This window comes from Cydia fagiglandana, chromosome 24, assembly GCF_963556715.1.
Source record: "Cydia fagiglandana chromosome 24, ilCydFagi1.1, whole genome shotgun sequence".
In the NCBI taxonomy this organism is placed as follows: Eukaryota; Metazoa; Arthropoda; class Insecta; order Lepidoptera; family Tortricidae; genus Cydia; species Cydia fagiglandana.
Genome location: NC_085955.1, coordinates 7,785,511 through 7,812,981, shown reverse-complemented (window position 1 = coordinate 7,812,981; position 27,471 = coordinate 7,785,511). Strand labels below are relative to the sequence as shown.

Below are 27,471 nucleotides of genomic sequence, written 5' to 3'. Positions count from 1 at the left end.
TATGAAAATTGGCATTTTTGTGTCCGCACCTGCTGATTTGATCGGGGAATCAAATTGGTATTTGCTTCCGCACGGCCCTGTAGTAATTTTGACTAGTTATGTGCTGTAACTGAACTGCATGAGTTATTAAAAGGAAAGCTGTCTTTAAAATGATCTAATATGAATCAATCTATACTCTGTATCTTTATGTATTTAAATAGATATAAATAAACAAATAATTTGTAAATTTTCGGGTTGTTATAACATTTCTTGGTTAACCAACCAAATACAAAACCGCCTGGATCAGTCACTGAACGACTTGACGTTAACCTACATTATTTGATCATGTAATGGTTTCATCTACCCTCAACTGGCTTAAGGAGCCATTTTTGGGTAGATTTTGTTAACTTTTATTTAAATACCTATATAAATACATATTCGCTTATATACTACTGGTGTGGTGAAAAATGTTGTGTTTCACTAGGCAGCAAATTTTGTTTAACCCTTGTGACTTGAAACCCTGGCAATGCTCAAGATTCCACTTTAGAATCTTTATCTTGCTCGAGAATCAATATTAGCACGAGGGCTCAAATAATAACTATTGTCCCCTAAAATACTGTATATTTGACTTAAGTATATTTTACCATACTTAAATCTAGACACGCGGCAGCGTGTCAAGCCAAGTTCAAGCAAAGGAACTGGCTAGCCAGCGCCGAGTGTAATATTACACGAACCACTTGGTGCCACTTTTGACCCTTCTATAACTCAAAACATCTTTGACGTAAACACATAAAACTACGTGTGTTTAATTATATCCATAAGGATATCTAGAAGCCCAAATTTCATGAAGCTAGCTCAAACGGTTATAAAGGTATGAAGGTCAAAAAGTAGTAAATTTTAAGACTGACTTATGACTTATAGTACCTAAACCTAACCTACTTCCAGATGACCTAGAAGGATGAAATTTGGAATCCAGCTTGGTTATTGTGTGTAACCGTAGGAAAAAATCTAAAATTAAAATAAAGTTAAAAAATAGGGGGGGTCCCCATACAAAAAAAACACTTTTTATTGGGACTGACATATAAGTACCTAAACCTAACCTACTTCCAGATGACCTAGAAGGATGAAATTTGGAATCCAGCTCGGTTATTGTGTGTAACCGTAGGAAAAAATCTAAAAATAAAATAAAGTTTAAAAATAGGGGGGGTCCCCATACAAAAAAACCATTTTTTATTGGGACTGATATAAGTACCTAAACCTAACCTACTTCCAGATGACCTAGAAGGATGAAATTTGGAATCCAGCTCGGTTATTGTGTGTAAGCGTAGGAAAAAATCTAAAAATAAAAAAAAGTTAAAAAATAGGGGGGGTCCCCATACAAAAAAAACACTTTTTATTGGGACTGACATATAAGTACCTAAACCTAACCTACTTCCAGATGACCTAGAAGGATGAAATTTGGAATCCAGCTCGGTTATTGTGTGTAACCGTAGGAAAAAATCTAAAAATAAAATAAAGTTTAAAAATAGGGGGGGTCCCCATACAAAAAAACCATTTTTTATTGGGACTGATATAAGTACCTAAACCTAACCTACTTCCAGATGACCTAGAAGGATGAAATTTGGAATCCAGCTCGGTTATTGTGTGTAAGCGTAGGAAAAAATCTAAAAATAAAAAAAAGTTAAAAAATAGGGGGGGTCCCCATATAAAGAAAATATTTTTTTATTGTAGCGTTGGAACCGTTACAAGCAGATATTTGAAACTACCCCAATATATGTATTATTATATTTGCTATATTAAAATAAAGTTTAGTCAAAAAATAAGTGGTGCCCCATACAAAAAACTTTTAATACGCTCTAAACAACCGGCCAACGGTGTGTCGTCGGCGGCGCGCGGTACCACATAATTATACAAAGAACAGAAGTAAAAACCATACAGCGGAAACACAAGAAAAAACATTAAATCTCAATACCTGCCTAGTTTTCTTTACAAAAAGTATTGATATCCCACCAAAAACATAAATGTAAAAAAGGAGAGCCAAGTTCAATACAAAAATTATGCTTGGCTGTGGGGCTCGCCGCAAAAAGAATGGAGATCTAAATGAGTGCCACTGCCAAGTTCTATGCAAAATCCAAATATGTATTTATAGGAACAAAATAACATTATAAACAAGTATTAAACTCTATTTCTTTGCTTTATTGGATACCTATAACAATTGCTGTTATTTAAAAAAATGTGAGATCTTAAAGTAGGTTAGATTTGGCTTGGCCAGGTTTTATCAGAATTACAATATATATAAAATGATTGATATAATGAAAACTGGCCAAGTCAAATCTAACCTACTTTAAGGTCTCACATTTTTTTAAATAACAGCAATTGTTATAGGTATCCAATAAAGCAAAGAAATAGAGTTTAATACTTGTTTATAATGTTATTTTGTTCCTATAAATACATATTTGGATTTTGCATAGAACTTGGCAGTGGCACTCATTTAGATCTCCATTCTTTTTGCGGCGAGCCCCACAGCCAAGCATAATTTTTGTATTGAACTTGGCTCTCCTTTTTTACATTTATGTTTTTGGTGGTCGACTTTAGCTCCAAAATAATAAAACTAACCTAACCTATAGTTCGTTTTTTTTAGCATTAGAAAGAACTCCGCAGAAGCAAGCGTGCAGTTTTTATCAGGCTCGTTAATTGTTAATAATTATTGAATTATCTAATGTAGCATGGTCAATACATATAATTTACTTCAAATTGTTACCGCTAAAAGTGCCAGATTTAGAACCACACGCGAACTTCTGCGAAGTTCTTTCTAATGCTAAAAAAAACGGACTATAACTAAGGGCCACTTGCACCATCCCACTAACCCGGGATTAACCGGTTAAACCTGGAGTTACCATGGTTACCAGTACAATATGACACTAGGTTAACGGTTTAACGGGTTAACCCCGGGTTAATGGGATGGTGCAAGTGGCGCTAAGACTATTAAGATGTGAACAAAACCTCAAGGTCTAATTGTCACATTTTTGGTGCATTTTTCACTTTTTTTATGGAGTTATTGGTTATCAAGGAAAGTGTGTCCAATAAAATACCCAACGAAGGCAATATGGCGGCGTGGCAATGACGCCGAGCGCGGGTAACAGCACAGCGGCATCTGTGGAGACGACACAGATTCTAGATTAAATGAATGAGTGATTTCTTTATCGCTTACGCTCGGTAGAGATCGAAACGCAACTATAGTCGCACCAATAAAAGTCTGCAGCGGATTTGATAGCCCACGCAGCGTAAGTGTTATTTATACGTCATAATTTCATAGAAGTTTGACGTTTAAAATGACACTTGCACTGCGTGGGCTATCAAAATCGCTGCAGACTTTTTACGGTCTAACTTCTATTACTGTCGCACTATATGGAAGAGTGAATAGAATGATAGAGAGCCACAAAGCGTTTTGTTGTCGAAGCTATAGCGAATGTGACCTTGGCTAAGTCAGCAGGTTAGCTAAACGCTTAATCGATCGAAGCTGACTTTGGTGTTGTCAATTTGCTCCTCCTAGGCTAGATGCCTAGCCAAGATGCCAGTCCTTCGCTCCGTAGCGAAATATCTTACTGTCGCACTAATATGGAAGAGTTATAGGGAGAGATTACCTTAGAGCTTTAGAGCATTTAACAACTGGAGTCGCCTTTAAGAGCTTACCCCTCTGCATAATTGTGCAAAATTTTGTATGGACTGACATGGCTATTTGTACGTTACGTACAAATTATATAGAACTAGTCCCCTCTCCCGCAAAAATCGGCAGACTATTTCGTACAGAAAATGACAGCCCTGACGTCTCCAGTTACTAAATGCTCCAAGAGCGTACCCGTATTAAAGGCTTAATATATGACCTATTTAAACTGAACTCTTATAAATCCAAGGCTGTGTCCATATTAAATGCTTAATATACGACCTATTTATACTGAACTCTTATAAATCCAAGGCTGTGTCCATATTAAATGCTTAATATACGACCTATTTAAACTGAACTCTTATAAATCCAAGGCTGTCTCCACAGCTCCCCTGTTCTCGTTCGCGGTAATTGCTGGCTGATCACTATTTAACCGCTCGGTGACACACGGCTGTTCCTACGGTCCGATGAATAAAATTTGGGAGCTATAACCATTCGGAAGTTGTCAATCTGGGGGCTATAACCATTCGGAAGTTGTTAATCTGGGGGCTATAACCATTCGGAAGTTGTCAATCTGGGGGCTAATGTAACCATTCGGAACTTGTCAATCTGGGGGCTAATATAACCATTGAGAAGTTGTCAATCTGGGGGCTAATATAACCATTCGGAAGTTGTCAATCTGGGGGCTAATATAACCATTCAGAAGTTGTCAATCTGGGGGCTAATATAACCATTCGGAAGTTGTCAATCTGGGGGCTAATGTAACCATTCAGAAGTTGTCAATCTGGGGGCTAATATAACCAATCGGAAGTTGTCAATCTGAGGGCTAATATAACCAATCGGAAGTTGTCAATCTGGGGGCTAATATAACCATTCGGAAGTTGTTAATCTGGGGGCTAATATAACCATTCGGAAGTTGTCAATCTGGGGGCTAATATAACCATTCGGAAGTTGTCAATCTGCATCCAGTCGAGTTCATAAACATCTTTACAAGCTGACGTTCCAAATAAATAGTAGATTGTTAACCAAGAGATAAAAGACAGTCATTTCTGCCGAGGTAGTTTAGTCCGAGGCTGAAATGATGCCTTTCACCCGAGTTAAACACTCTACTTTTCATTGCGAATACGAGGAAAGTAAAGTGCATGTGTCTTTTTAAAAACATGACTAAATATACATTTTTATAGTTTTTTTGAGGGTAGGTACTTTCGATTAACAATTTAGGCAAAAGTATCGTTATTTATGGAATGGGGAGTCAAATATCAGAATGGAAATTGTATAACAAATCCATTTATATCCAAATTTCAATTGCTTAATCGAAAAAATAAAAATAAAACCGTAAGTACTTCGAACCTAAAAACAATGTGAACAAAAAATTAAAAATTTAACACCTGTCATTAGCACAGATACCACAGGTTCTAGTAAAGCAAAGTCTATGGAAAAGTCTAAACTAGATTTATCGTTGAGTAATGGAAACGCACAGAAACCGGATTCCAATATTCCAGACAAAACTCAGGCCTCCCTCGGTATTACTAAAGAAAACTGTTCTGCGCCACCTAGCGGTCACCATAGAAAACAAACTCAAGAATCTCAAGATCCCATTCTGACTACTATCCCTTCAGTTATCAACTCCACCTCGTCAAATGTCGCAACACAGCCAACATATACAGCTCCAACAAATAAATGCTCTCCACGGACGCCAGATATAAATACAAACAACATGAATGTATATAATAAACTGTTTGAACAAGATTTAAATAACAGAAAGAAACTTGGCTTTTCCAGACGTAAAATTGTCATATTGGCTGATCAACAAGGGAGACACTTAGGATCATTACTCAACAGCTTATGTGGAGCGTACTTTGAAATTCAATGTTATTCAAATCCCGGAGCGGATACGCAAAACGTACTACGCTCACTGCCAAATAACGGCCAGGCCCTTGGCAAAGACGATTTCTTGATCATAATAACTGGAGCTAATGATACAAACCCAAGTAAACTGTTTGCAAATCTGTATTATTTAATTCAACAACTCAATGACTCGAACATAATAATATCACGAGTACCTTACAACCGCTACTTGGCTGAACACCCACTGAATAATATGCTCACATTCATTGCAAACCAATTTAAACATTGTTCACTATTAACTAATGTGTATAAACCTACCTTTAACAGCCATATGACTACACTTTCGAGGCAACTAGCAACAATAATTCGCCACCAAATATCTTGTTCACTCTATAATGAATCATACCAGATACAACAGCTGAAACACCACTTCTTAGATTCTGAACATACGTACTTAACGCGCCAGTGTACATCCAACGTTGATACCGCCGCCCAGAGAACTGAAAATGGAATAGTTGAAGATAAAAATGAGCCATCACCTCCGTCGCAGAACCAGCTTTTTCGTCGAAAATCGTGGTAACAACATTGAGAGCCTACTTCATCTTAACGCACACACATATACCTGCCCTGAAACTAGTATTGGAGTACTTCATCAAAATATCTCCGGCGCCTTAAATAAACAAGAGTTACTGATGTTTGCCATAGATGACCTCGAAAAAAATGGTACCAACGTGGACATCGTGTGCTTAAGCGAGACAAACTTTCTTCGTGGATCAGAATGTAATTTAAAATTAAAACAATTTCAAATAGCGGCTAGTTTTTCACGGAAACATTCTAAAAGAGGAGGTGTTGCAATACTCGTTCGTAATGATACTAGATTTACCACTATGCCAGACATTGAGTCAATCTCCCTTGTACACACTTTTGAATGTTGTGGTACTATACTACCACAGTATAGTCAGTAGTAGTTGTAGTCATATGTATTTATACAAATAAAATGCCCACTTCAACTTCATCGTTATTTTTCCAAAAACTAAAAGAATTGCTACATACAGTCTGTCAAAGTAAAAGAAGAAAATATATTTTATGTGGAGATTTAAATATTGATACTTTAAAAAAATCTCCCATATCAAAAGAGTTGACTCAGATTCTTGAAAATTATGACATTAAATTAACTCAACCTTACCTTTACCTTCAAATCAAGAGTGAACAGGCACCTTCTGGGCGAGCTCGCTCCATCGTAGGCCACGTCTACGCCTCGGCTAGTCTGTGGCCATGAGTAAGCCCATTCATAATAAAAAAAAAAAAAATTAACTTCTAATTGCCCCACAAGGTTAACAGATCACTCAAAAACATGTATAGATCACATCGCATCTAATATTAAAGATTGTAAAGTAATAGTACACGATCTAGGGCTATCTGACCATACGGCACAAAGCTGTCAAGTGCCTGTGAAGAAACGTGCACCATGTCCAGTAAAATGGTGGTTCATAGTAAAAAGAGATTATAGTATAGAAAATCAACAAAATTTTTTACAATGCCTGTCAAGTTTATCATTTAATGATGTTTTGGAAGAAAATGAAGCCAATTGTGCATTTAATAAATTTAATGAACAGTTTCTTCTTTTCTATAATTTGTGTTTCCCAACAATTAAAGTAAAAGTAAAAAATAAATCATTTCGATCAAAAAGAATGTCAAAAGGTATCCGGAACTGCTGTAAAAAGAAGAGACAACTATACTTACTAAGTAGAAGTTCACCTCATTGTAAAGTAGAATATAAGCATTACGCCCGCCTCCTCAAAAAATGCTTATTATCTCAGCAGAAAATAGAAAATTTAAATTATTGTGATAATAATAATAATAAATGCAAAGCAGCATGGGATGTTATAAAAGATTACACAACATCTGATTGTACCGATAAGTCTGTAGATAATTTGACAATAGATAATACATGTATAAATGACCCACAAGAGATTGCCACTAGTTTTAACGATTTCTTTGTAAACACTGTAAGTACTAATTCAACTACTAACTCTACCAATGATATTGATATTGATAATAATCACTCTTCCATATATCTTAAACCTGTAACTATTAGTGAACTACATAGCATAATCATGTCTCTTAAAAATTCACCATCAGTCGGATATGATGAAGTGCGGACTGATATTGTTAAAAAATGCGTAACCTCTATTATATCACCCATATTACATACACTAAATCTTTCATTGATCCAAGGTAGCTTTCCAAATATATTAAAAAAGTCTGTGGTAAAACCCATTCATAAAAAGGGTGATAAAAGTAGTATGGCAAACTACAGGCCAATTACCTTAATTTCAGTTTTCTCAAAAATATACGAAAAAGTAATGTTTAATAGATTAACAAATTTTCTTGACAAATACAATATAATATCAGATCAACAACATGGGTTTCGTAAATCAAAATGTACCTCTTTAGCCACTTTTAAACTAGTCAAAAATGTACTAGATGCGGTAGATAATAAGATTCCTGTCACTGTATTACTATTAGACATGAGCAAAGCTTTTGATTATGTATGTCATAAGCGTTTGTTGGTAAAATTGTACAAATACGGCATACGTGGTCCGGCTCTAGAGTGGATAAAAATGTATATCAGTAATAGAACCCAATGTGTAGAGACTGTCAGATACTGTCCGGTAACTAAATCTCTAAATAATTATAGATCATCCTTCATTAACAATCATTATGGTGTGCCTCAAGGCAGTATTTTGGGCCCGCTTCTATTCATAATTTACATTAATGATATGCCCAAAAGTCTGCCACATGATAGCCTATTGTTTGCCGATGACACATCAATTATTGTGAAATGTAGAGATTTTTCGATTTATAATGACGACCTAAATAATACTCTAGCTCTAACAATTAAATGGTTAGAAAGAAATAACTTAAAAATAAACCTAGGCAAAACTAACTACATTCAATTCCATACTAATAAAGGCAACTCACTACAGCTAGATATACAATATGACGATATTTCCATCAAAGAAGTACAGCATGCACGATTTTTGGGTATTTCTATTGACAATCAACTAAGCTGGAAAGAACACGTAGATATATTATGTTCCAAAGTAAATAGGTTTGTATTTGCTCTGAGAAGGGTGAGTCAAACTGTTTCCATTCAAGCAGCGTTACTAGCATATTATGGATATGTACATTCAATTTTAAGGTATGGCATAACAATCTGGGGATACTGCACTGACAAACATAATGTATTCATTGTCCAAAAGCGTTGCATTAGGGCAATATTTTCAGTTCATCCTAGAGATTCATGCCGTCCATATTTTATAAAATATAACATTCTTACTTTTCCTAGTATCTATATTTATGAAGTTTCTATTTTCGTCCACAAATATAAATACCTATTCACAGATAATAATTCAGTGGGTTCCCGCGTAACTAGACCTAAATACAAACACAGATTGCCAAAACCATATGTAAACTTGTCACTCACTGCAAAAAACTCCTATATTATGTGTATCACAATTTATAATAAGTTACCTGACCGCTTTAAAGATATGGATCTGAAACTATTCAAGTCAAACACAAAAATGTGGCTCATTGAAAAATGTTTTTACTGTGTTAATGATTATTTAAGTTACTCATAAGTATTTGTAGTATTTAGGTAATATATAAATATTTTGCAAATGTATGTACACCTGAAAAGGTAAAGTCTCAGTGTAACGAATGTGTAATTGTATTTTCGACCTGCAATGTAACCTGATTCCTATAGGCTACAAATATAATGACCACCAAAAAATACTTTGGTACCCTAAATAAAAAAATCATGCTTACCAAAAAAAATTACTGAACACCAAAAAAATAAGGCCTAAAATTACAAATGTACCACCATTTTAATTACGACTGCACTTCAAATTGTATTCGAATACCAAATATATTGAATGATTACCAAAAATCATTAATGATCACCAAATCTTGAAGACCAAATAAATGCGATATTTTCACCTAAATAAACCACTATGATACCAAAAAATTTATACATATTACCAAATAAAGTAAAATGATGCCAAAATTACTAGCCCCTCCAGCTCAATCCCCGTACCCCGCACCGCATAACTTAGGTAGGCATACTGAAATGCTACTAGAAAAGTATGTTAGGTTAGGTTTGTACTGCTATCAGTTAAGTGGGCTAGGCTAGGTTAACACTGCGACCCTTACAGAAACGAATTGCTACTAGAAAAGTGGGTTAGGTTAGGTTTGAACTGCGACCCTTACAGAAAAGAAATGCTACAAGAAAAGTGGGTTAGGTTAGGTTTGAACTGCGACCCTTACAGAAACGAAATGCTACTAGAAAAGTGGGTTAGGTTAGGTTTGAACTGTGACCCTTACAGAAACGAAATGCTACTAGAAAAGTGAGTTAGGTTAGGTTTGAACTGCGACCCTTACAGAAACGAAATGCTACTAGAAAAGTGGGTTAGGTTAGGTTTGAACTGTGACCCTTACAGAAACGAAATGCTACTAGAAAAGTGGGTTAGGATAGGTTTGAACTCCGACCCACACAGAAACGAAATTCTACTAGAAAAGTGGGTTAGGTTAGGTTTGAACTGCGACCCTTCCAGATAAGAAATGCTACTAGAAAAGTGGGTTAGGTTAGGTTTGAACTGCGAACCTTACAGAAACGAAATGTTACTAGAAAAGTGGGTTAAGTTAGGTTTGAACTGCGAACCTTACAGAAACGAAATGTTACTAGAAAAGTGGGTTAGGTTAGGTTTGAACTGCAACCCATACAGAAACGAAATGCTACTAGAAAATTTTGCTTTGCTTTAATAGGATAGCAAGATTTAAAAATTTGGTTATAATTTTACATTAAAATGGAGTTCTAATTTTGGTGGTCATTTACTATTTTTGGGTTTACAATGATTATTTTGGTGTCATTTTATTTAATAGGATAGCACGATGTAAAAATTTGGTGATCAATTGACATTAAATTGGGGTTTGAAATTTGGTAATTATTTACAATTTTTGGGTTAATAATGATTAATTTGGTGTCATTTCCTTTAATAGGATAGTAAAATGTATTAAAATTGGTAATCATTTCTCATTAAAATGGTGTTATAATTTTGGTGATCATTCATTATTTTAGGGTGGTAAAGTAGATTTTTTTGGTATTAAATTTTATTAAATTTGGTGATCAGTTAAATAGCAGCCATTCTTATATACAATAAAAACTTTGAACTTTGAAAATGCTGTACTTAGTGTAGAAACATATCATTATCTGCACACCTTTTAGATAAAACAACAGTGACCCTCCTTCAGAGCATGAGATGTGAAAATAGTTATTTGTTTTACAAGGGGGCAAAGTTGTTGTTTAACCGCTCGTGCTAATATTGATACCCGAGCAAGCGAAAGATTCCAAAATTGAACCACGAGCGTAGCGAGTGGTTCGAAAAATGGAATCTTGAGCGTTGCGAGGGTTTCAAAGCACGAGGGTTAAACAAAATTTGCCCCCGAGTGAAACACAAAATTTTTCACCACACCAACCCGAAGCAAATATTAAATGTAAAATATCAAACAATCAAACCAAATCAAACCCAAATGAATGTTATCAAATATTTTTCATCCAAAATCGTATTTAAAAGTCAATTCTACCAGTAAACATAAGAAAACAACTCAAAATTTGCATTTGATTACTTTGCCTCACATGTGAATAAAACGCAACTTTGCTATCAGTTATTGAAGTGCAAAGTAAGGCTTTTCGAGTTGGTGTGGTGAAAATATATTTAATTATTTATACACTTCTAATAGACACTAGTAGGTATTGTAAGAGTGATTATATATAGTCGCACCAATAAAAGTCTGCAGTGGATTTGATAGCCCACGCAGGTTAAGTGTTATTTATACGTCATAATTTCATAGAAGTTTGACGTTTAAAATGACACTTGCACTGCTGCGTGGGCAATAATAAATAAATAAATAAATAAATATTATAGGACATTCTTACACAGATTGACTAAGTCCCACAGTAAGCTCAAGAAAGCTTAGGGTACTCAGACAGCGATATATATAATATACAAATACATACTTAAATACATAGAAAACATCCATGACTCAGGAACAAACATCTGTATCATCATACAAATAAATGCCCTTACTGGGATTCGAACCCAGGACCATCGGCTTCGCAGGCAGGGTCACTATCCACTAGGCCAGACCGGTCGTCAATATACTTACTTACTTTACTCTTTGGCATGGGCTATCAAAATGATCAAAATCGCTGCAGACTTTTTACGGTCTGACTCTATACTGATTAGGTATTAATCATTTTCCATTCTGGGTTGCAGGTTCAGGTTCAGATGTAGTTGCTGTCGTACAAACTAGTACCCGCGCCAATACTAGAGATTACCGAACGGACCCCAGGGGGCCGATTTTTGAATTTCGATCGTTCGATTTCGTCACTCGAAAATTGGTGTAAAACGCCGAAATGCTAGTTTTTGAAATACGAGCGATAGAACTTGGGAATCTATTGGTACCTATTGACCACTCGTTTTCAATTCCATTAGTAGAATTTAAATGCCTAGTAGTGGAGATATTATTAACCGAAATACACGAAATCGAGCGGTCGAATTTAAAAAATCGGACCCCAGGCTCCCATGAACCGTGGCAAATGTGGGGAGAATTTATTTATTTAAACTTTATTGCACAAAAGAAAACTTATCGTACAAAAGGCGGACTTAATGCCAAAAGCATTCTCTACCAGTCAACCTTAAGGCAAAGCAGACAGAGAATGTTAGGAAGCTGATTTCTAACAGTTGATGTGCAAACATATTTTAAGAGCCAACAGGAGTGGTCATTTCTCCATACAAACGTACTCGACTGTTTCCTCCGTGGGTTTTGATGTTAGAGCAATGATTTTTTCAACACAGATTAATATTGTTAATATCAGTGTCGGACCGTTTTGCTTTTTTTGCTTTTTTTGTTTTTTAAGGCGCTAGTGCCCTTCAAAAATGGCCAATATGGCCTAATTGACTATGCCGCAATGAGAGGTGTAGTATTCAAAACTGATATCAATTAGCCAAAAAAGCAAAACGGTCCGACACAGATAATTTCATAATCATTTAGATTTCCAAATTTGGTTACGATTGATTAAGTTTTGGAGGAGGAAACAGTCGAGTACGAAACCGTGATTTTTAAGATTTTTACGCAGGATTTTTCGCCTTTTCCTTATTGCACTAGTTTTAGGAGCCGCTTCCGTTAGCGAGACGGGTATATTTACCTAAAATATTTAAAACTCAGCTCCTGTTTTGTCTTAAGTCTAACACGCAAACACCATTAAGTGCCCAAGTGTCGGCGTGTGAAACGCCATGTGTGTGCGCGCCCCATGAACTCTGTATTGTCTACGGAACACAATCACGGGCGCAACTCGCTTTGTGACCTCAAATGATAATATACTAGTGGAAAGCAGAAAGCCACAGTCACAGAATAAATAATAGTACTATACTACAAAACGTAATTCAAGACCAAAAAAAGTAAGAAATGTTGCCACTTTTTTACTAGCGCGTCTTGTATTTATGTACAAATAAATAAATAAAAGTACTTTTTTAAATAGTAGGAGTAAAATAACTAATGAATAAATTATCTTAGCGTGATTATTTATCAAAAGGAATTTACAATTTTAGAAACAAATTATTGCAGTGGCAACATTGTCTCACTTTTTTTGGTCTTGAATTACGTTTTGCAGTATAGGTACAGAAGATTCACTCTCTAACAAAACGCGTCTGTTACGATCAGCACAGATATGGCCGCTAGGTGGCGACAGCGCCACGCGCGGCTTATGGCAAACCCCAAAATTGGGGTGGAACGGATGTACTTTTAGCTACCTGTAGCAAAGCGACGAAATCGCGGAGTGAGCCACGCCTGCCACAGTCTAGTCTTTTTTAGGGTTCCGTTACCCAGAAAATGGGACCCTAATACTAAGACTCCACTGTCCGTCTGCCCGTCTGTCTGTCACCAGGCTGTATCTCATGATCCGTGTTAGCTAGACAGTTGAAATTTTCATAGATTATACGTACTGTATTTTTATTGCCGCTATAGCAACAAATACTACAAACAAAATAAAATAAATATTTAAGTGGGGCCCCCATACAATACAACTCACGTGATATTTTTGCCGTTTTTTGCGTAATGGTACGGAACCGTCCATCCGTCCGACTCACACTTGGCCGCTTTATAAAGTATCGGAGGAGGTAGAAGTAGTTGGGAAACAAAACCTCTTTGATATTACAATTACGCGCCATAAATGCCATAAAATTGAATAAAAATTCAACTGTCACGCGCGTTTATTCCAAAACAAAACAATTTGTTTCCAAATGACATTTGTCATCCAGCAAGAAAATTACACAAACCCAAAAGTTTAACCATTTTCACAACAATAATAAAAAAACACATTTAAGTATTCATAAATAATTGTGTGATGATAAACATGAGGCTGTCGAAATTTGGATTTAATCTTTGTGCAAATTACGGTAGGTTTTGATTTTAATCATTTAAGTCACCATTTTAGAATTCACGGGTCTATATAAATCCCGGTCTTTTGATAGGCTTGCGTGGGGATATAGATCCAACACGTAGAGGCCCCTTGGAGAGCTTTAATGTCATGTAAAACGCCTGCTGGAACCCGTTCACAGGCGCAACAATATACACCCATGAACCGGTCGCAGCAGGCATTGGGACTATTGTAGTAAAAGTGAACAGTATACTGGTCTATGGATTGAAGTTTGGGTGGACAATAAGTAAGTCACCATCATTATTATCATCATCATATTAGTCTTTTATCACGTTTCTGTTGCCGCTATAACAACATTAACAACAAAATATTAATATTATTCTTATTCTTAAAATACTATACAGAACCCTCGGTGGGCGAGTCTGACTCTCACTTGTCCGGTTTTTATTTTGTAATTTGCAGAGATAATCTCTAAATATTCATCTCTTCCATCCATAGCCCGGCACCGTCCGTTCCAAGCGCCGAGCCGCGAGATGACCCTCCCGCCGCGCGACAGCGAGGGTGACCTTCCCGAGCTGGGCGGCATCAGCTCCAAGAAGAAGGCCAAGCGCCCCGCACCCCCCGGCTACGCCTCCCCTAAGATCCAGCAGAAGCAAGAAACCCCTAACCCCGACAAGGTAGTCCCCAAAGACAGCACCAAAAAATTCGTCCCGATGCCGGACTTAGCGTGCTACATGACGTATAACGAGCTCCTGAAGAGCATTAAGCCTATTTTGCAGAAGTATTTTGCGATGATGCTAAAATATAGTCAGTTTCAACTGCTTTGGAAGAAGTTCAGACATCCTTAGCTTCAGTTTACTGTTCAGATTATTTACGTAAACGTGTAAACGAAGCTGAAGAATTTAGAAAAAGTGAATCTTGTTCCAATGCAACTGAGAGTCTAAAGCCCCCTCCAGACTATGCGCGTGAATCGCGGGCGAAGCCGCGAACGCATAGTCTGGAGGGGGCTAAAGGTAAAATCATTTAATGGATTTTTTAATTTAAAAAAACGTAAGGTTCGGAGCCTTGTTGTTTTTGCCAAGTAGTCGCTATTGTAAGATCCTAGTTAAAATGAGAGTTTTTTACTTAGGTACAAATTGTGATGTGTCATCCGTTAGAGTGAAAATTTCCGTGAACCAAATGTATTTGTTTTTTTTTTTGCTTTATGATTGGTTGGTTTGTCAAATATGTTTTTGAAGTGACTATGTAATCGCTTTTATACCCTTATTTTAGGTGTTTGTAAAAATGTTGGTTTACGAAATAAATACGTTTCTTTTTATTCATGGTTTTTTCTTTCACTCTACCGCATGACCGTGATATAGGGGGTATCCCTAACACCCACACTGTTAACCCTTTACCAGGCCAAGGGAAATATTCCACCCACATCTTATATCGGTTACCGTAGTCAGGTTTTAACTCCAAACCACCTACAAAATATTTTGTCAATCCCTGAAAATATTATTTTATGATCTTCATTCACAACACGCTTCTAAATTGCGTAATATATCTTTGGCAGCCATTTCAATTCACTTGAACGCTAATTTCAGCAAACTACGGAGAAATTCGAACACTTTCCATAATTTCTATGAAACAGAAGTACATAGATCGAAAATTTTTTTGATATTTTGTAGATTTTGAGTGTTGAAAGCAAATGTAATCGTAAACATTGCTAAATATTCATGCATTATTGTGTATGACCAGAATTAGGATGTGGGTTGACATTATCCCATGGCCTTATTAGAGTTTAACTGTGTGGGAGCTATTTTTCCCATGGCCCGGTCAATGTCATGTCATAAAAACTCACGTAAGTAATAAAACAGTTTTTGTGTTCAACCTAGAGCGAATTCATGTGGTTCGTAGGAGATTTGGAGTTAAACCTTGACTATTATAACCGATATAAGATGTGGGTGGAATATATCCCTTGGCCTGATCAAGAATATAATAAGACAAAATCTAGTATGACAGTTCATTACTTAGACAGGCGATGGGATAACCGTAACCCACATTTTTAGTGTTCCGTACAAAACTTTGTTTACGGAACACTTATTATTTCTGGTTTAGAGGAAGATCTCCGAGCCTAACAAGTTCCTTTTTAGCCCTCGCCACGTTGCGGATTTTCGATGGAACTAATTTATTTTAATGGCAATTATTTTGTTTGACATCCGACATTGAAAGTCATTGAATGTCACCGATGTAAACAAATCGAAAATGATTGTAAATATTTCAGGATAATAATAGATTTTGCAATCAAAATGCCCAAAAAAATTCACACCGATGCTAAACAAATAATTTTAAATACATTAAAATACTTGCGACAGAAAAAGGATACGGGATTCAGTAGCATTCCATTAAACAATGTTGTGAAATTATTTGTTGACATGACGGGTACTGATTTTCATAGTGAGTTTGTAATAAACTGGTTAGTTTTGTACTAAATATGAATATTAATTATTAAATTATTATTTTTCTCATTTAAGGCGTCTTTAGTGCTATAATCAAAAATATTTATTATAAGAATGAGCCATTACCACCACGAGTGACTGAATCTGGTAAATATATATACGGAGGTCGAATATTTAGAATCAAATTATGGCGGATAGGTAAATTATTCATACTTAATTATCAACTAAACATGCTCTTTCGATTGGGTTTCGATTGGGAAACATACTTCTACAACTCACATGTACATAATTGTATACCTCACTCGCTCTTGCACGATGCCAATACACACTGTCCCGACTATTCATGACGTACACGTATTGTTGCTATATGTAAGCTGTTTGTAGCGACATTATATCAGGGCTAAAAAAGAACTTGTCAGGCTATACATTTTTTACAAGGCGTTCAATACGGTTGCAACAGCATATAAAGTACGTATTAAGACACGCTGGTTCTTCGGGGCCTGGTAAAGGGTTAACAGCTTAGTACATCGGTGGACCTTATGCCTTTTGTAATAAGGTCGAATGTTATTATGGAATAATATTAACATATCGCTGGCTCAATATTACCTACAGGATATAATACATTTTCAAGATAGTTGAAATTCGTCTCAATGTCACTATGACAATGTTGTAATTTCAGTTCGATAAAAGGGAAATGTAGAACCCTGTAATATTGGGCCAGCGATATGTGAAAAACCTTATTACTATTCATAAGTGCTTGTTGCTAGGCCTACATGAATAAAGTATATTTTAGAATAGAATAGAGAGCGTTTATTCGTGAAAAAAAAGAAAAGAATTTTGAATTTAAATTTGAATTTGTCCTCCAATGTACTGCGGTAAGGAGATTTGCTGCTTGTACCTAAGTGAAAAAAATCTACCAGAGGGGAAGACAGGATAGGTATAAACCGATATCCACATATCCCTGACAGAGGGAAAGTATGTAGTTGATATGTCAACAGCAGATCATAATATCCGCCAGATCATTAAATTCCTAAGCATATCGTGAAACGAGAAAATCATTGTCTAAATTGTCTTGTTCCCTGAGTCGACGGAGCCCTTCGGAAATCTGAAGCAACTTAACGAACCTATGCCTATCTATTAGTTTAACCCTTTTCCAGGCATAATACGATTTATCGATCACATAATACGCGCCCTAGAAGTTCAACTATAGTATTCCGATTTAAGATTCCAATTAGATTGCACTTTCGGGAAATTTGTCTTGTCTTCGGTATCGTCTTTGGGTCGTTCCATTCGTTTTTTGCTAAGTTCTTAAATTAGTCCTATTCTGAAGAAGGTTGCCAGCAGTTGCCAAAGCTTTTATCAGTCTGAAACTATCTAAGAAGCCATACTACTGTGCCCTGGTCTTAGACCAAGCACGGTATGACGGAGTAAGCCCCGTGTCCCCGTTTTGGACTAATTTCCCCTACATGTGTATTGTTTAGGATACATTCAATTAGTATTAAGTATAAGGATTGTTGTTTATTGAATCAAAACAAAAAAACAAGACAGTGAATGGGACGAATATCGAATGGGACGAATATCGAACGGGACGAATATTTAACGGGACAAATAGAGAATGTGTCCAATTTCAAAAAAGGCTAAATAAGAAAAATTAGGATAAGACCAAAGAAATTGACTAACATCGAACATGTCCAAAGAAGACAAGACGAATACCGGAATGAGCCGGAATAAGAAAAAGGCAAACAACAAAATTAAATATAACCAAAGATGACAAAGACCACCGATGAACTTGACGAATGTAGAATGTTGTTGGGTGACGAAAGCAGAATGGGACTAATTTAAGAACTTGACAATAAACGAATGGGACGACCCAAGAGCCAAGACCAAGCCAACTACACCTTGTCTTCCAATGAATCACCAAAGCTGGATTAATTGGTAAATACTTGGATTTATCGAGAATACCTTGCTATGGGACATATTTTTGAGTAAGTTAATTGTCTACACTTATATTTGTACACTTGACTGTACGATGCCTTTAAGGATTCCTGAGGGCCTAGCCAAGGTGCGAATCGTTTGCGCCGTAGCGAGGCCCTCTTGCGTTCAAAGGGATAGACAACTAGTAACATCTCTCCCATTCCTTATTTCCCTTCCTCCAGAAAGCCGGTCCGACGCCCTTCACGGCAGCAGTTTCGCCTGCTGATAACCTGGGTCCACTCCATCAGCCGCCTCCCCCACCCCTGGGCCTGAATCGTCCTCTGGACCTGACACCACACCGGCCGACACAACGGGTTAGTGTCATTGTCAGGACTGGTCTTACGGGCAATAAGAATGGGGCCAGTACAGCAGTATGACACCGCTACAACGCGATTGGTTGATGAGTTCGCATCACGCGCGAGATTGGTCGCAACTAGATGCGTTATACTGCACGATTGGCTCGAATTCGTGAGTGACACCGCTGAACTAGCACCATTGTGCCCGTAAGGTCCTGAGATATATATCAATGGTTAGTGTTGTATCGAGTTTAAACTAGAGATGCACTGGATATCCGGTTACTATCTGGTATCCGGCCTACCCAGACATTAATTTATTATCCGGCCGGATACCGGTTAGTGACCTACTATCCGGCCGAATACTATCCGTAACATTGCTTGATTTTGGAGTAAACAAATTGGATTTAAGAATCAGACACGATCATAATCGTACTTGTTTATTATTTTAACACAATTTAAACATTCCACTGACTTGCACGCGCACTCATTTCGAACCTAGAAAAGAAATGTGTCCGCGAGAACGTTCACTAGGAAACAGGTCAAACCTGCAGAATGCGCACCTGAAAAACCGAAATGTAAGGTATATACAGGGTGATTCCGGGGTCGTGGAGCAAGCGATCAAGGCATGATACACAAGCCCATACTGAACAACTTTTACTATGGGACCAACTCCGAAATCGCGAAAAAAAAATTGGTAGTTTCATACATTTCGGCCGATCACTGTATTATGCCTTGATCGCTGGCTTACTATGGGACCAAATCCGAAATCGCGAAAAAAAACTGGCCTTCCCATAGAACACGACAACATGTGATCGGCCGAAATGTATGAAACTACCAATTTTTTTTTTCGCGATTTCGGAGTTGGTCCCATAGTAAAAGTTGTTCAGTATGGGCTTGTGTATCATGCTGTTAAGGATCTTCTCTAAATTGAAATACCAATCTTCTGTTAAATAGTTAATTATAATTTGCACGGTTAACAAACGCATATCACAACATCTTATAAATGGACGCCACCAATGTATCAAACAGTATCAATAAAACAATCGTAGACAATAATCTCTTCTTACTTTTTTTCAACGAGTACAGTAGTGTTGCCAACTCAACACAGTTTTCACAACATCCTCCCACAGGCAAGAAAAATGGGAAACTTAAAAACAACATAATAATCGACATATAATTATCTCAACAGACAATAGAGCACTAACCTTGGCTCGCAACGATTGGCACATAACACTTAATATTAAATGGCAAACAATAAACAATTTTAAGTGAAATTAATTCAAATACCTTTGAGGTATTTTTATAACGCGGCCTCTTCGCGTTTCGACAGGAATAGGATTAGGGCTGTCATCAGAACTGGGTTCTGTTGCGTCCCTACTAACACCTGGTTCAGTAATAAGATCTAACTTACCCGTCTCTACCTCTTTTAGGGAGTCAGCTGATAGCTCGAGGGGGTAGAGTTTTTGACAAGCTCTTACCTTAGCTCCTGTACCTGTCCTTACCTTAGCAACCCGCGTGAATCCGTCATTCCCAACATAGACTTTCTCTATTACTCCAATCGGCCAATGAAGTCTGGTCATGTCCGTCTCGATCAGCACGACATCCCCTACTTGAGGCTCCTTGACGTCATTCCTGTAATTCTTACTTGACAGTAGCGACAAATACTCTGTCTTAAAACGTTGTCTGAAATCCTGTCTTAGCTTCTGTAAGTACTGGTACCTTTGACCGAGATTCTCGGCATCAATCTTATCGAGGTCAGGAGTTTCATTGTTACTTAAGCCTTGAAGAAACATTTGAGGAGTTAGCGGTCTCAATGAGTCATCTTCTGTCTCTATGTATGTTATCGGCCGGCTGTTGATGGTAGCTTCACAGTCACATATTATTGTAGATAATTCTATCCAATTTACTGATGCTTTACCCAAGATTCTTCGCAGCATTTCTTTTACTACCCGAATTATGCGTTCCCACCATCCTCCCCACCACGGAGAACCTGGTGGTATAAATTTCCACTGAATGCTTTGTGAGGCAGTACTACTTTCTACTTTAGCCCAGTCTATGTTCTGTAGTAAATTTGCTGTTCCTTGAAAATTGGTGCCATTATCTGTCCAAATCACACTTACTCTTCCTCTCCTTGCTAGAAATCTCCTTAGTGCCATGATGAAACTAGCCGTCGACAGTGATTCTACCAATTCAAGGTGTATTGCTCGGTATGTGGCACATGTAAATAGTACAATCCAGCATTTTTGATTGTGTATGAGATACAGAGGTCCTGCTAGATCGATTCCGGTTACTTGAAAAGCTGCTGTAGCTTCTGTTCGATCCGTAGGTAGTGGGGCTTCAGGTACTCTATAACTTTTACATTTGTATCTTTTACATATAATGCACTGTGCTACAATTTTCTTAGACAGACGTCTTATATTTAATATCCAATAGGTATTTCTTAGATCTGTCATCATTGTTAAAGTACCTGCATGGTTCAGCTTCAGGTGTCTGTATAAAACTAATCTTTGTACTATTTCATTCTTTCCAGATAATAGTACTGGACAAATGAAGTCTTTACTCTCGTTACTGAAATCTAATCTTGTCTTCACTTTTATTATGCCGTTTTCGTCTACTTCTGTACGTAACTTTCTTGGTATGTTAGCTTTGTCTTCAAAACTTTCTTTTTGTACCAACCTTGTCAAGACTAGTTCAGCATATCTATATTCATCATTTCCTATATCTTCTTTTCTTGACGAAAATCGGTGTCTCAATGTAGGATTCATTCTTAATAGCCATGCAACAAGTCTGACTATTTTATTGTACTTTGAAAAATACATCAATCTTTTACTAAAAGGTAGTGTGTTTGTGTCGACATTTATTGTTGCTCTCTTTATCTCTTCGTCACATACAGCTTTCTCGTCAATAGGGATGTCATTGATGTTTGATTTTGGCCACTTATCTTTTTCTAGTCTAAGCCATTGTGGGCCTTCCCACCAGCGACTTTCGAGCAGCGTTCTTGCATCACAGCCGCGAGATGGCAGATCAGCAGGGTTGGCGTTTCCAGGTAAGTGGTACCAATCTTCCTTTTTTGTGTTCTTGCAGATTTCTGTGACCCGGTTACTGACAAAAGGTTTCCAAGATTTCTGTCTTTTCAGCCATGCCCAGGCTACAGCCGAATCAGTCCAACAAAAAACTTCATAGTTCTTACATAGAGTCAGTAGACCAGAATTAACAACTTCTGTGAACAGTCTTGAAGCAATTAGACAACCCATCAGTTCAGCTCTTGGTAGACTCATCTTTCTTTTGGTTGGTGTTACTCGACTCTTAGCTAACACTAGTTGGACATTGACTTGATCACCATGCTGCGTACGTAGAAAAATGCATCCTGCATATGCATCTTTACTAGCATCACACATCACATGGACACTAGTTTCGCATTCTTCAATTGGTGCACTAGTCAGACGTCTGGGAAATCGACATTGGTTAATATAGTGCAGTGTGTCTAACCACTCTTTGAACTCTTTTTCTAATTCTTCTGGAATTGGTTCATCCCATCCTGTATTATTCAGCCATGCTTTCTGTGTTATAAGTTTAGGTATCAAGGTGACCGGAGAGACCAATCCAAGCGGGTCAAATACTTGCTGGGTTATAGATAGCAGCTCTCTCTTAGTTATTCTGTCTTTGATTCCGTGTTTCAGGTTTACACTACACTCTAAGTCATCTTGTGCAGTGTTCCATATCATACCTAAAACCGGTACGGTAATCGTGTCATCTATTCTTTTTGGAGCTGTTACCCATCCTCGAAGGTCGAATTTTCCCATGTTCATTAGTTCTTTTGACTCTGCAATAAATTTGTTCATTTGGTCTTCGGTTTCCACACTTGTCACACAATTATCTACGTAGAATGACTCTTTTAGTTTCTGTGCGGTCTCTTTGTAGTTTCCTGGGCATTTCTCTAAATGGTAGTTAATTATGGCCGCTAAAATAAAAGGGCTACATGTCAGACCAAAAACTACTCGTTGATGCCGATATGTTACTACATCTTTACACAGTTCTGTATTTTTCCACCAAAGGAACTTTAAGAAATCTCTGTCTTCTTCTTTTATTGATATGTTTAAGAAGGCTTTTTTGATATCAGATGTGATTCCGAAGGCACTCTTCCTGAATAAGATTAATAACTTCGGGATGAACTCAATTAAATTTATACCTTTGTCCATGCAGTCGTTCAATGACCATCCATTCTGATCTTTCATTGATGCATCATAAACTGGTCTCACTTTAGTGGTGTTGCTCGACATCTTGATAACAGGTCGGTGGGCTAGATAATGGCCTTTTCCTTTATCATCATCTTTGACCTCTTCGATAATTCCTTCTTTTTCCCATTCTTGGAAAACCTCATCATAAGCCTGTAGATTTCCTGTTTTCTCAAGCTTCTTTGACGTTATTTGAAGTCTCTTGAATGCTTGGTCATAGTTCGGTTTTAAGTCTGGAGTGTCTTCTTTCCACAGCAGGTTCACTTCATATCTGCCTGACTCAGCCTCTGAAATATTATCATTAAAACTTTTTAATATTTCTTCCTGTTCCCTCTTTTCTTGTGGGTCTTTAATTCCTAAGAGCTCTATGCTCCACAAGTCTGTAATATTATTTGTTTGTGAGAAACATGTTTGTAGTACTGTACAGCTATAAGCACTTAATGTAGGACCTTGTAGCGTCCATCCCAGCTTTGTTTTCATGGCAAACAAATTGTTTTCAAGATATATTATTGTGCCTGATATTACTGCACCCATGTAATCTGACCCTATCAATATGCCAATGTCAACTATGTCATTTTCAATGTCTGATAATTGTACATTCAAATTGTTGAGTTTCTGCATAACTTTCTTATCATCCACTTTAGGCAGAACACCACAAAGTGTAGTGTTTTTAGCAAGAGCTTTTATGGTAATATCAGAGGAATTGTCTAATGAACTCACCTTAAATTCGTATTTGTTGTAGACCTCAGGTTCTGTTTGTATTGCCCCAAACAATGTGTGTCCAATCTGCTCTTGACCTATTACCTTTAGATTCAGTTCTTCAGCCAGGCTAGTCTTGATATATGTCCGCTGTGAACCACCATCAATAAGAATCCTCACCTTCTTTTTCTTGCCTCCGTATTCAACCACTGCAACCACTGTCTGTAACAGAGTGGTTGTTATATCCTGACACAAAGTGACATTTTCATTTGGTTTTTTCGATACTTCAATGTCTTTATTCTTTTCGCTATGCAAATCTGGACATAATACAACTAAATGCCTTCTTTTACATGCTATACATTTTAAAAATGCTCTACATTGTTTTGCCATATGACCCCGCTTTAGACATATATAACACCCACCTTTCTTTTTAATTAATTCTTTTTTCTCATCCAAGGTCAAATCTACCCCCTTACTGCACTCATTCACTGTATGATTCTCCTTATCACAAAAATAACAACATTCCTTACCTCTCTCCATTGTTACCTTTGTTGTAAGGCATGTCGCTGTCGGTTGAATGTCTGATCCGGACACTGTCTTGGGAGACTTGCTAGAAATGAAATCGGATCTAGCAAGCCTAATCCTCTCCTCTGCTTGTACTTCATTTTCAAGGAACTTCAACAACTGTGCCAATCGTTCTGAGCCCTGATTTAATTGTGTACTTTGTGACTGCGCCCTACTGTATGCTAACAGAACTTGTTCGGGCATAGCCGATTCAATTAAAGGAAAAAGCATTGCATCATACCTATCTTTAGTTACTTTCAACGTTTCCAGAGCATGCAGGTATGTACTAATTCTATCATGTAAGGTCCTTAAGTCTAAGACGAGTTCACCACGAACTTGTGCGAGCACCATATTTAACAGTTCTCGGATGTACACCTCCACTAACATTTCTTCTCGTCCATACCGGTTCTTCAGCTGTTCAAGAGCCTTCGGGTAATTGCCTGCAGAGGGTGGGAAGCTCTCCACTAAGACACGGGCATTCGAGTCATCCTTCAAGCTCTGAAGTAAGTACTGGAACTTGTCCTCTTCTGTGATGCTGCGGTCCTCATGTATCTTCTTATATTGGCCCCAAAACTGAATCCATTTTTTGGGGTCATCGTCGAATTTCTTAATTTCTATTTTTGGAAGTTTGAAGTTTTTCTTGTTTTCTGGGACGGCCGTCATCGTCATCGTATGATTAGTCTCTTTGACGTCCGGCTTCAAAATGTGATACTTATGTTTGAAGTACACGTATTTCGTCAGAAATTCTTCTGCCTCATCCACTTCCTTAGTGAACTCCTCTTCATCGAAATCTGTCTTCGCCGCCTGCAAATTCTGTATGACTTCGTCGAGCACTCGCAAGCGATTGAATTTTTCCGTTAAATATAAGAAGTCCACTTCCACCGCGCTGACATCCTGTTCTAGTATTTTTTGTTCCAGCGCAGTTGCTGTTCTATTGAACAATCGACGAATTTGTTTTCGTTCGCGGTCTGCTTTTATATACTCCGCCATTTTGATACGCCGTAGTGCCTGTAGTGCGCACCCTTTGTTGTAATAATGCGCTCTTTTCCAACGGTCGCCACTTGTTAAGGATCTTCTCTAAATTGAAATACCAATCTTCTGTTAAATAGTTAATTATAATTTGCACGGTTAACAAACGCATATCACAACATCTTATAAATGGACGCCACCAATGTATCAAACAGTATCAATAAAACAATCGTAGACAATAATCTCTTCTTACTTTTTTTCAACGAGTACAGTAGTGTTGCCAACTCAACACAGTTTTCACAACACATGCCTTGATCGCTTGCTCCACGACCCCGGAATCACCCTGTATAGTTAGTTCCACTGCCCGAATATTCTGCTGCCGGATACCGGATATTCGGCCGATATCAGGCCGAATATCCGGTATCCGGCCAAACAACTATCCGTTGCATCCCTAGTTTAAACACTGAAGCAAAACGCACATAAGGTACCTGCGCCAAGGAAGGCCCATCGTCTATTTTTCTTATCTTACGCTTAATATGAACTTGCCTACAGTTTTGTGAGGTACAGTCACCACACGGGATTGTTATGCCATTTAGGGTTCTTGCTACATTGAAAATTCTATAGCGTAAGTATTGAACAACTAATTCAGCTAGGACCCTAAATGACGCAACATCACGGAGCGTGACGGTATACCTACTAGCGAACATGGACGCTAAATTTGAACCCATACGTTTATAAAAATATGTACTTTTAAAAATATGAATGGATTCAATGTTTACGATTACCTACTGTGCAACAATGATACTTTTCTTTTGTTCTAAGGTACTAAGTTTTCTAAATTTCCTAAAAACCTGGTTTGAGAGCTTCAGATTTTGAATATAGAACCTAGACTAAGCCTCAAATCTTGTGTTTACCTCAAAGAAAGGATTTTAGGCTTGTGTCTGATGTATTATGTATGTAAGTATTTTAATTTAAGCCTAAAAAGCTACAGCGATGTAAATATAGGTTCCTATATGTCTGAGTCATATAGAGAATAATGAAGCTTAGAGTGCTCACTCCATACATTTTAAATAACAACCCATTACATAAATGAACCATAAATTTTAATAAGATATAGGCCTAATAAGTACCTATTAAGTTTTAAGCAAGATTTAAACTTATTAATATGTTTTACCGTACAGTCAGCAGCAGAAGTCGCTATACACTCCAGGTGCTCAAAGAGAGGTAAACGTTTAAACTGTCAAAAAGTTGTTGACTGTCATGGTAGTATTTACTTGTGAGCGCTCAACGTGTCACAAATATGTTAACAGTCGCTATTCATTAATTTCTACACTTACAACAAGTCATTGATACCTTAGCTGTCAAAAAACCAATGGTATCTAAGCGGTCAACGTGTCAAATATATCTGAACAATATGGAAAAATAGACTTTAAAGCATACAAGTATGGTCGAATATTGAATAAAAGATAGCCATGCTAATTTCAGGTTTACATTTTGACAATCATCGAAAGCAGTACAGTCTTGTCATCACATACATCTATCTCACGTTTTGCCCTTCAACCATTTGACAGGAGCCTCTCGGTCAACTTACTGCAAATTATTTCTTTTAACAGAATCGTCAAGACGACACATACACATAGCAAAAGCTAACTGAAGCCGAATTTAGAGCCAATTGTCAAGGCACGTCGTGGTCTCAGTAACAGGCGTTTGCTTTTCAAAGCAGCGACCGCGGGTTCAAATCTCAGTCGTACGTACCTAGAGATTATACAGCTTTTTGTTTTTTTTTTGGGTTTCATTTCTATTATTAATTTGTGTCTTCTGGTTTTATGTTAATTTCGCATTAGTTTATACATATAATTTTTGAAGATAATGTCACATGTAGCGTAGGTATGTACGACTTTCTATCAGGACGTTGTAGGTTTGAACCCGCAGGGGGCGTTACTTAGATTACTCCTGTGCGGAATGCCATTTGATATTTACTACTCAAAAATCACGTTTGTTGTATGGGAGCCCCACTTAAATCTTTATTTTATTCTGTTTTAGTATTTCTTGTTACTTATTATAGCGGCAACAGAATTTCAACTGTCTAGCTATCACGGTTCCTGAGATACAGCCTGGTGACAGACGGACGGACGGACGGATGGATGGACAGACGGACGGACAGCAGAGTCTTAGTAATAGGGTCCCGTTTTACCCTTTGGGTACGGAACCCTAAAAATGCTGGTCTCTTCGAAAACTGACTAAATTAAATTAAAGGATATGAAAACAATGCATTTTATTAATTTCAGACATCATGTTTCAT

The 27,471-nt window shown here is 37.3% G+C and overlaps 3 protein-coding genes across 3 annotated transcripts in view; 2 read left to right on the top strand and 1 right to left on the bottom strand.

The window, feature by feature from the left end:
• The first annotated feature begins 13,849 nt into the window (after positions 1–13,849).
• Positions 13,850–14,875, top strand: LOC134676492 (uncharacterized). The gene is made up of 2 exons (XM_063534876.1): positions 13,850–14,010; positions 14,490–14,875. The coding sequence occupies exons 1-2, from the start codon at positions 13,959–13,961 to the stop codon at positions 14,837–14,839; spliced, it is 402 nt and encodes a 133-aa protein (XP_063390946.1). The 5' UTR covers positions 13,850–13,958; the 3' UTR covers positions 14,840–14,875.
• A 3,731-nt stretch (positions 14,876–18,606) lies between these two features.
• Positions 18,607–27,471, top strand: part of LOC134676444 (ATP synthase subunit beta, mitochondrial-like) — a 31,932-nt gene continuing 23,067 nt past the window's right edge. Inside the window, exon 1 of the mRNA XM_063534841.1 lies at positions 18,607–18,720. The gene's annotated coding sequence lies outside the window, so the exon portion shown is untranslated. The remainder of the gene's footprint in view (positions 18,721–27,471) is intronic.
• Positions 19,644–25,426, bottom strand: LOC134676547 (uncharacterized). Its single transcript, XM_063534936.1, has 2 exons — positions 22,892–25,426; positions 19,644–22,525 (listed from the first exon to the last, which is right to left on the bottom strand). Exons 1-2 carry the CDS (start codon positions 25,188–25,190, stop codon positions 19,977–19,979), a joined length of 4,848 nt encoding a protein of 1,615 aa, XP_063391006.1. The 5' UTR covers positions 25,191–25,426; the 3' UTR covers positions 19,644–19,976.